This window comes from Triticum dicoccoides, chromosome 7A (genome assembly GCF_002162155.2).
Source record: "Triticum dicoccoides isolate Atlit2015 ecotype Zavitan chromosome 7A, WEW_v2.0, whole genome shotgun sequence".
Lineage (NCBI taxonomy): Eukaryota > Viridiplantae > Streptophyta > Magnoliopsida > Poales > Poaceae > Triticum > Triticum dicoccoides.
The window spans coordinates 17,900,696-17,910,938 of record NC_041392.1 but is presented as its reverse complement, the minus strand read 5'-3'; the positions used below and the strand labels follow the sequence as shown (position 1 = coordinate 17,910,938).

Genomic DNA, 10,243 nt, shown 5'->3' with positions numbered 1-10,243 from the left:
CTTGTACTGTTGCGCATCACCGCACCCGTACCCCTGGAGTTAATGTTAGAATTCCGCTACAAGTCCAACGCCAGATTTTTTTAGCACGGCTAATCAAACTTTTTTATGGAAAATTATGTTGTATCGTGGATAGCAATTTTTTCAGGAAGCATGGCAAATCCTGTTTTTTGCCAGGATTTGCCATGCTTCCTAGAGAGAATTGCCATCCTTGGTTCAACACAATTTGTCATAAAAAAGTTCGGTTTGCCATGTTTAAAAATCTGAGGTACCGTGGTGTTATTGACTTCAGTACAAAAACTTTGCAACTAATTGATTGCTGAAGATAACATTTCAACTGGATGTTGTACCAGACTGCATGCAGAGACATGTGAATGGCCACCGGCTGGCTCATGTGCTTGCTACTAACACCTTTGCGGTCAGCTTTTTTTCTAATTCAATTATAATATATCAAGGTGATACGATCGCATTGAAAAAATGCACAGCCTCTATATAGCACGATGCACACGTTCAACAAGTCCAACAAGCTTAAAAATATAGGAGTATATCGTTTTGCAACAAAAGTAAATCAGCCGAGCCGGGGTGGAGCAGCCAGCGGTTAGTGTCATAGCTTTCGCAAATCGCAATCAGCGATTGGAGCAGGTACTCAAGGTACCGAACCGTGACAAGGACACCGTCGCCATGGATGCATCGTCGATCTGCCGTTGTCCTTCCCTGCAATGTGGACTGCTGGAGGAGGAAGAGGATTGTCCATCACTTTCCTTCACCTACTCCCCTTGCTCAAAGTGCACACCGCACTACCAATGCAACGCAAGGTGGTGATATCATATCATCATTCTCAACAGTCAACGCTGCCCGCCCCACTCACCGCATCCACAACAAGAACGCCATCCCAAAAGCTTTAGACGATGGAGCTCATCACCTTGCTATGCTACCTATAACCTATAGCTAGTGCGGCCTAAGACTGCTGCCATTGAGGAGCCCGCGACTTCATCTCACTTTGCACAGCTGCAGCGCGCGCCGCCGCCATGCAGCTCGCCGCTCTGTGCACCGACCCCGTCGTGCTCTCCTGCACCTTCCTGTGCCTCCTGCTCCACCTTGCGCTCCGCCGCTCCCTGAGCCGCAGCTCCCGGCTCCCGCCGGGGCCTCCTGGCGTTCCCATTCTCGGCGCGATGCCGTTCGTCGGCCCGGCCCCGCACACCGGCCTCGCGGCGCTGGCGCGCAAGTACGGCCCCGTCATGTACCTGCGGATGGGCACCTGCGGCGTGGTGGTGGCCTCGTCGCCGTCGGCCGCGCGGACGTTCCTCAAGGCGCTGGACGCGCGCTTCGCGAACCGGCCGGCGGTGGCCAGCGCGGCGGACATCACCTACGGGCGCCAGAACATGGTGTTCGCCGACTACGGGCCCAAGTGGAAGCTGATGCGGAAGCTGGCGAGCGTGCACCTGCTCGGGGCGCGCGCGGTCGCGGACTGGGCTTGCGTGCGCCGCGACGAGGCGGGGCGCGCCCTGCGCGGCATGGCGGAGGCCGCCGAGGCCGGGCGGGCCGTGGTGGTGCCGGAGGTGCTGGTGTGCGCGCTGGCCAACATCGTGGGGCAGATCGCGGTGAGCAGGCGGGTGTTCGACGCGCAGGGCGACGAGTCGAGCAGCTACAAGGAGATGATCGTGTCGCTGCTGACCGGCACGGGGCTGTTCAACATCAGCGACTTCGTGCCGGCGCTGTCGCGGCTGGACCTGCAGGGGGTGCAGGCCAGGCTGCGCCGGGTGCACCGCCAGTTCGACGGGCTCATCACCAAGCTGCTGGCGGAGCACGCGGCGACGGCCGAGGACCGCGCCCGGGAGGGCCGGCTCGACTTCGTGGACAGGCTCCGCGCCAGCAGCAACGACGAGGACGACAACGACGGCGAGACCATCACCGAGGTCAACATCAAGGGCCTCATCTTCGTAAGCAAGCTCCCACACTTTATTCCCTCTGCCATTTCTGATTAATCACCGGCCGCATGCATCATCTAATCGAACGACCATTAGTTTAAGTTTCAACATACATTTTGGTTCTCCGTCAACTTGTACTGATCGATGCGCATCATCATCTATACGTGTGCACGACACAGGAACCACCCACCCAATGCATGCAATCGAGTGAAGCTGCTGTGGTGGCGGTGCAATATAATTGTGGGGTCGGAGCATAGCTAGTGGAGTGGTTGGAAAGAGACCGAGACGATTCCTACAGTCCCTCAAAAAAGTATTTCTCTACAAATCTGGCCCCTCCGCACAACTCGAGGCACGTCTGGCGCTTGAGCAAAATTAATTTGAAATCTGGCCCGTGGAGTCGGCGTCACATATCATGGAGCCGAAGTTGTACATGTTGGTGTCACACTATACGGAGCCGACTTGTACAAATTCGACGCCGTGCTACGTGGAGCCGACCTTAGATGGCCCCACAGAAACACTAAGGGCCAAATTTGCTCGGCTCCACATAGCATGGCGCCAAACTTGTACGTCTCGGCGCCATGTAGTGTAGCGCCGACATGTACAAGTCGACGCCATGCTCTATGGCACCGACCCCAGGGGCTAGATTTCAAATTAATTTTGCCCAAGGGTTAGATATGTCTCAAGTCGCTCAAAGGGGCCAGATTTGTCAAAAAATACCTCAAAAAATGATGCACCACCACGATTTGCCGTCCGGGTAGTGGTTTCGTTACCATGATGAGTGCTAGCAATAGCTATCGTAGTACGTTCAAAACTAGTCAAGGCATACACAGCTGATGGCCCAGAATGCGAGCAACCGTACTACCATGATGCAACAATTTGAGTACACCCATAGTATGCGGTCTTCCACCTAGATCAAGACAATCATATGCGAACTTTAAGCCTAGCTAGCTGGTGTTGGAAAATCGCCGTCACACATTTCTTTGCTGTTGGTGGAATGCGACGGCAATTATATAAGAATTAGGCTACCGTAGAAATGACTTCAGCAACCAAACCACTACGTGCCATATAGTTAGACAAGAGCTAAAAGCGGTGCTTCAAATATGGAGCAAATTTGAGAACTGGCTCTGTAGAAGTCTCAAAAGTTTTTTTCTTTCTTTCTAAATGGAGGTTTCCTCTTTTTATAACTGTGTGCTATCTGCATCAACAAACGCAGAGGCCGGGATACATCCTTTTTCAATAAAAAAGGGGAAGAAAACACGGTTACGTATCTGTCACTCTCGGTCTCAAGTCCACACTTGATCGGTTGATAGCAATCACCCAACCTTCCCCTTGATAGCAATCAGTCACACTTGTAAACAAAATTGATTTTAGTCACTTGGGTTGGGAAGATAAGAGTGAAGGTGATACTGATTTATCTAGTACTCGGTTGGTGTACCTTAGCTTTAATTTGCCTTTGATTTGATTCCCCTTGAAATGATATAAGCACAAGTCATTCTCAACGGATTAGTGGTAATAGTATAATTGAGTACACCAAACTTATCAGATTGCCAAGCAAAGCGCACTCATGGGGTGTGCTATGTGCTATATCAAAAACTTGATATCTATGTAAAATCTGATGTGGCAGCTTATTTAATGAGGAAAGAGAGTTTTATTGAATCTTAATCTAGACTCGCAAAACACATTAAATAAGAGTACCTTTAGATAGAGTACAACATTAAGATACAACATATTGTAAAAGTTGTAGTAAGTATATGATATGGTTTAATATGATGCGTTAGTAGTGCCCTCTGGTCAAGTGATTATCAAAGTTGATGATTGCATGTGCGCAAGTAGTAACTACTTTGCCATTCTAGTGCATGCTTTTTTCCGTAAGTAATTACTACTTTGCCGCCGAGTCAATGCATGCTTTTTTCGTAAGTAATTACTACTTTGCCATTCTAGTGCTTCAGACCATAACGCATAGGAGAAATGCACACATAGGATAGGAGTACCGTACACAGGATATCTCGTGCTTGCATCGGCCATTCATTGAGTTGGAGATTTGTACCCTCACTAGCTTATTCACATTGAGTTGGTTTGGTAGCACACACTGACACACAAGGAAATATTATGGTACACTCTAAAACTAATTTGCATGATGCAAGTTCAAAGTGCATTTAAAAACAATGAAACATTGTGGTAAACCCCAGAAGAGAGTGAACCTTGAGAACATTAAATAAAATAATCCATGCATGCATTGGGTATGATGGATAATCCACTCTCAACAACTGAAAGAAAGGTGGATGCATACATTGGGTATGATGGATAATCCACTCTCGAACACATATAAGCATGCACACGTGGATTGTAGAAAAATGCAGCAAAAACATAGTGGAACTTGGAATTTTAAGCCCTGTATGCATGCATGCAGGACATGTTCACGGCCGGCACGGACACGTCGTCGATCATCGTGGAGTGGGCAATGGCGGAGATGATCAACAATCCGTCTATCATGGCGCGTGCCCAGGAGGAGATGGACCGTGTCATCGGCCGTGACCGCCGCATCGAGGAATCCGACATCGCCAACCTCCCCTACCTGCAGGCCATATGCAAAGAGGCCATGCGGCTCCACCCGTCCACGCCGCTCAGCCTGCCGCACTTCTCCTTCGAGGAGTGTGAGGTGGACGGCCACCACGTCCCCGCCAACACGCGGCTCCTCATCAACATCTGGGCCATCGGCCGTGACCCGGCGGCGTGGGAGGACCCCCTGGAGTTCCGGCCGGAGCGGTTCCTGTCCGGGCCGGCGGCCAAGATCGACCCCATGGGGAACAACTTCGAGCTGATCCCGTTCGGCGCCGGCAGAAGGATATGCGCCGGGAAGCTGGCCGGAATGGTGTTTGTGCAGTACTTCCTCGGGACGCTGGTGCACGCGTTCGAGTGGAGGCTGCCGGAGGGCGAGGAGAAGGTGGACATGGCTGAGACCTTCGGTCTGGCGCTCCCCAAGGCCGTCCCGCTCAAGGCCATCGTCACCCCGCGGCTCGTGCCGGCCGCCTACACGTGATTGTTCGTGTTTCTGGAGTTCAGTGTAGTGTTTTATGTTGGGTCTGACCCAAGCTTTGTGTGCTGCATGCTTCGAACATTTGCCCTCCTCGCAAAAATTAAATCACCAGTTTTAAGATGCCAAAAAGTACATTTGCCTCTTTTTTTTAGTGTTGTTTCATGACAACTTTTTGGAGAATACTAGTAGTTCCCGAAAATGCTGTTGATTGTTTTTCCTTTTGCTCTCACTGACAGTTGGGATCTCTACTCCTCAAAAGGGAAGTCCCCTTTACTTGTGAGTACATAAAGTTCAAATAAATTCATATTTTTAGTTGACGTTTGTGGTACACATTGATGAATTCCGGTTGATTTATAGACTCAGCACTGTGTATCAAAACCTAGCTCAAAATTATGATAAGAGTTCCCGCAATTGATTGAGTTGTTCGTTTGTTCAAATCAAAGGCATTTAATTTTAAACTGTGACCGAACTGTGTATCAAAACATAGCTCAAAAGAAGTCTACAAGTATATGCCGAAAATATTGCATTTTTTCAGGGCTAGAGCAGCAGAGTTCTAGGATTGGACACATCCAGACAACATTAGCTGATTCAGTCTATCTGGGACTTCCGCCATGAAAGTATGGTCTCCACGCACTCGGGCTTCAACTGCTAATTCATGTGCCATCTTGTTACATTCCCTCGCGGTGTGAGTCACCTCGAAAGCAGAGAACGTAGCGAGGGCATCATTCAGATCACTGATAAGGCCATAGTTGTTCGGTGCATTTTTCTTCAGTGCATCTGCAATCCACTTGCAGTCCACCTCCAACTGAATTTTTCCATGTACACTGCTGCAAGTGCATACAAACCGGTGAGTGCAGCACGTCCTTCAGCGTCTTCCACACTTGTAGATCGCGGCAACTCCTTGCAGACTGACAGGAATACATGCCCGCTGTGATCTCTAGCAATCGCGCCAGCCCAACTTTGGCCGCTGTCGGCGTGGAAAGCAGCATCTGAATTTAATTTCAACTCTGCTCTTCGGCGCCGTCCACTATGCATTTGTTCGTTGATATATAGGGCTTAGAGCAACTTCAATGGGGCGACCCAAAAGGACGGCGCATTTGTCTGCTTTTTGTCTGTTTGGGTCGGCCGCCCGCCCGGCGTTCGCCCAGTTTTGCATTTGGGTCGGCAATGCGCCCAACGCACCGACACATTTTATGTCCGCATTCAACTTTTAAATTAAAAAAGGCCCGCGGCCGATCATGCCAGCGGCCATGTCTCATGCTGGCACCATGCCAGCACCGGCATACAATGCCGGCTTCAGAAAATACCACAGATCCTGCTGGCGCACTCGCTCGCCAGCCGGCCGACACACATGCCGGCACACAAAAAATGGTGGGACTTGGAGTTCGACCACGCCACCGCGGCTCCCGTGGTCATGCCCGCACACCTGCCGGCATATAAAAAGATGGCCCTCGACGCCATAAATCAGTCGTCCTGGAACTTGAGCATGTCGGCCTGCATCTTCTCGAACCACGGCCTTTTCCTTGGCGACAAGGCGTTGAGATCCACCTTCATGATCTCCACCCCGGTCATCATGCTTGCAAGAGCCACTTTTTTCACCTTTGTCTTGGCGTTGGCGGCCTCGATCTCTAGCATCTTCGCTTGCTTCTCGGCCTCGAGCTCAAACATCTTGGCTTGCTTCTCAGCGTCAAGGTCAAGCCTCCTCCTTTGGATCTCCATGAAAGAGCTCATTTGCTCTTCTTTGAAACACTGGCGCTCCTCCTCCCTTGAGTCCTTCTTATTCATCATGCCGTCCACGCTTGCGATCAAGGCGTTGGTGGCCGCATCTCGCTTGTCCTCCTTCTTGGAGTTGGTCTTCCCCCGCGGCCGTGCCGGCTCGCCCTCCCCAACATCCTCCACGGAGCCCTTCCCCCCACGTGCCTTGAGCGCGGCATATTGTGCCTTGAACTTCTCTTCGTTCTTGATGACACGATAGCAATGGGAGAGGTTGAAGCACTTGCCATTGTGTTGAACCTTGAATGCCTCCAAAGCTTGAAATGCCTACAAAATGTTTCCATGCAAGCATATGGGCAAGTGATAGCAAATGAAGACGTAAAAAAATGATCTTGATGACACAAAAGAGGTCGACTTGCTTGCTATCATACCATGTCTTGCACGCCGATGCCGCTCACGGGGCGGGCCTTGACGCTCTCAAGGGTGGCACAAAACTTGTTGCACTCTTGTTGGATTACCCTCCATTGCTTGGAAATGGAGACCCACCCGCGCGTGCTCACAAATTGGTAGGGTGGAAACTTCTTGTGCTCATGAAACTCGCGGTGCACACGAGTCTAAAAGGTTGAATGCTTTTGCTCGACGCCCGTCTTTGGGTCTTGTCCAATGTCTCGCCAACACTTGCATAGAAGCTTGTCCTCGGCAGCTGTGTACGCCTTCGTGCGTTTGCTCTTGCGCTTCGGCTTCGGCCCGGCGGCTTGGTTGGCGAGCTCGTCCTCGAACAAAGGCTCCACTTCGATGTCGCACTCGTCCTCTTCCTCTAGCCCATAGTGGTCCGGGGACTCGTGGTTGAGGGGGAAGCCGTCCAGGTCGATGCCGACGTGATCACGCATGAAGGCCACCTGATAGGGATCATAGCCAGCGGCCGGCGTGAACGCCCCGCGGTCGTCCTGGCTTTGCGTCTCCTCAGGATCGTAGCCAGCGCCCGGCGCACCACCCTCGAAGATGAGGTGTTGCATGTAGTCCTCGTCGACGGCGGACGACATTTCCTCGAACAGGTTGCGGGCGTCCGGGAGACCGCCGACCGACGTCTGTCGCGCGCGTTTCCTCGCGCCGCCGGACGACGAGCCACCGACCACCGGGGTGGCGTTGAGGTCGATGGGCGCGGGCGCGGGTGTGGAAGGCGCGACCACGCTCACGTCGGGTGAGCACTCCCCTGAGAGGCGGGAGGCCTGCGGGTAGACGTGGAAGCCGGTGACCGGGTTGCAAGCCGATGCGTGGGGTGAGTCGGGTATCACCGTTCGAGGAAATGCCGACGAGCCGGTGCTGGCCGCGGCGACGGCAGCTTGGACGAGGTGGTGCTGGCTAGGGTTTACCCCAAGCATGTAAAGCGCCTCCCTCGTTACAGCGGCGACGCGGGCATTGGTGAACTCCTGCTGCGCGGCGGCGGCCTGCGCAGCGGCCTATCCCTCGCGTCCGCGGCGTGCCTCCGGCCCTTTCTCTTGGCCGACTCCCTTGCCCGCTGTTCGGGCGTCAGCGCCTTCTTCGGCTTGGTCGCCGCGGCGGTCTTGCGCGGGGCACGAGGCTTGCCTTTCCCGGAGGGGGCGACGGCGCCGAACGAGGCGAGGGAGGCGAGGCCGGCGGCGGCGTGGAGGTCAAGGTCGACGGCGTCCTCCATCGCTGGTTTGGGGGCGGGGGGCGCGTGCTGGCGGGAGCGTTTTTGGAAAAATGGGGGGAAATGGTTGTGGCTAGCACCGACAGACGGGCCCAAGGAAAGGAGTAGGCGCGCCCGCGCGTCCGTATCGTGTCCGCGCCGACACAGATCTGGTTCAAAAATGGGCCTGGAATGGATCGCCCGCGGATGAAAAACGGACATACGTTCGTTTGGGTCGGCGCGTTGAGCCGCCACTTTTGTCCGCGCCGACCCAAACGGACGCGGGCGGACGAAATGGGTCACCCCATTGGAGTTGCTCTTAGGATTGGATAAGCAGCCCGTCCCCTTGCCCCGAGCTCGTTGACAGTTCCCCTCGAGAGCTGCACCATTCCTCCTCATAACTTTCCAGGAACAACACTGAATTCAGAATTGGTTCTTTTCCCACTTCCCATGGATGCAATCATCATGCAAATGCCAGCATCTCCACAGCAGAAGGAGTATTTTAGCTCTCATATCCTCCTGATTCGAATCGAGCAATACTTGAAGCCAATCATTTCCGGTGTAGCAGAATGCACTCTCTGGTGGCAGTTCCCATTTATCTCTCATGGCACATCTTAGAGCCCTGCTCTTTGTGCATTTTTGTTAGAATATTTTCGTGACCTGTGAATTCAAGCACTAATCAAAATAGATGTGTTATAGCATCCACGTCATAGCGGTCCCCCGTCGCTGTAGGCGAGGACACACGACTGTTCTTATATAAAAACATTGGGTACCCCTTGCCACACTTGGTCCCTCTCAACTTCTAGAAATATTGTTTCATCAGTTCAGATTTGGCCGGATTATAACGCAGATAAAGCCAATAAGAAACAAATGAAAATTCAATAATACTCATGTTGAATTTAATCGAAAAATTATCTTGCTTCAAATAATAATAAATGGGCTCACATTCTAGTGTGTGATGTCATCGGTCAGTTCTACGCCGTGCACCCATCCCTCACCTCCACACCCCCATCGTTGATTTTTCTTGTTACTACCTCTCACGTCGAAGCAGTTATCATGGAAGCCAAGTCGAGAAGCTGGAGTAGGCGCGGTAGTCACTGAGGCGATGGAGAGTGGTTTTCTAGCGGTCTGGGTTTCTACCGGGTAAGCTCACATCAAACGATATTGGTTGGAGATTCATGCAGTATCTGCCCGGTTAATGAAGTGAACTATGCTTATTTGGTTGGGCAGTACACACTACACAGCCTCAACCAATGTGTACTGCTGTACATGTCAGAAATAGTAGCAATACAATGGCGGGCTCACGTTAGAGCCATGCCTCGTCCATATGCCCACTTGCTTGCGTGTCCTATGAGCCCTGTGACCTAAATCAAAGTGTGTGGCGGAAAACTAAAATAACAATACCGATCAATGTGACTGGCGACAGAGAGAGAGAGAAAATTTCGGATCAATGGATCGGAAAAAAGACTCTCTAGAGTAGCCGATCAACATGTACATGTGCCACGGCCCCTAGCGGTGATCACGAAGATCGACCGCCCTGGAGGCGGCGCGAAGCAGAAGTGGCATCTAGGGTTTTGGATTGGCTAGGCTAGTACCATGTTAAAACGGATAGAGAGGGATTGTGCCGTAATGTGTGTGATGTTGTATTGAACCTCACGAGCGAGTATATATAGGAGTATAGACTTGGAGGGCGAAAAACGTCTCCTAGAATTAAGGTAGGAGCTGAATTACAAATTGTAAACTACCAAATACATGTAAACCAAATATATCTCTAACATAGACCTTCCACTTTGTGGTTGATTCTGCAGGTAAACCAAATATATCTCTAAGAGCATCTACAGTCGTGCGCCTCAAATCTGTCATACGCCCGGGCGGTCCGCTCGATCACTGTCCGGTCATATATTTTTACCTATACGC

The 10,243-nt window shown here is 51.9% G+C and overlaps 1 protein-coding gene across 1 annotated transcript; it reads left to right on the top strand.

The window, feature by feature from the left end:
• The first annotated feature begins 826 nt into the window (after positions 1 to 826).
• On the top strand, positions 827 to 5,302 carry LOC119330628 (flavonoid 3',5'-hydroxylase-like). The gene is made up of 2 exons (XM_037603748.1): positions 827 to 1,937; positions 4,336 to 5,302. Exons 1-2 carry the CDS (start codon positions 1,026 to 1,028, stop codon positions 4,963 to 4,965), a joined length of 1,542 nt encoding a protein of 513 aa, XP_037459645.1. The 5' UTR covers positions 827 to 1,025; the 3' UTR covers positions 4,966 to 5,302.
• Positions 5,303 to 10,243: the final 4,941 nt, after the last annotated feature.

Coding starts and splice junctions, on each gene's coding strand:
- LOC119330628 (XM_037603748.1), top strand. CDS start 1,026: ATGCAGCTCGCCGCTCTGTGCACCGACCCCGTCGTGCTCTCCTGCACC. Junction 1,938..4,335: donor ACATCAAGGGCCTCATCTTC/GTAAGCAAGCTC, acceptor GCATGCATGCAG/GACATGTTCACGGCCGGCAC.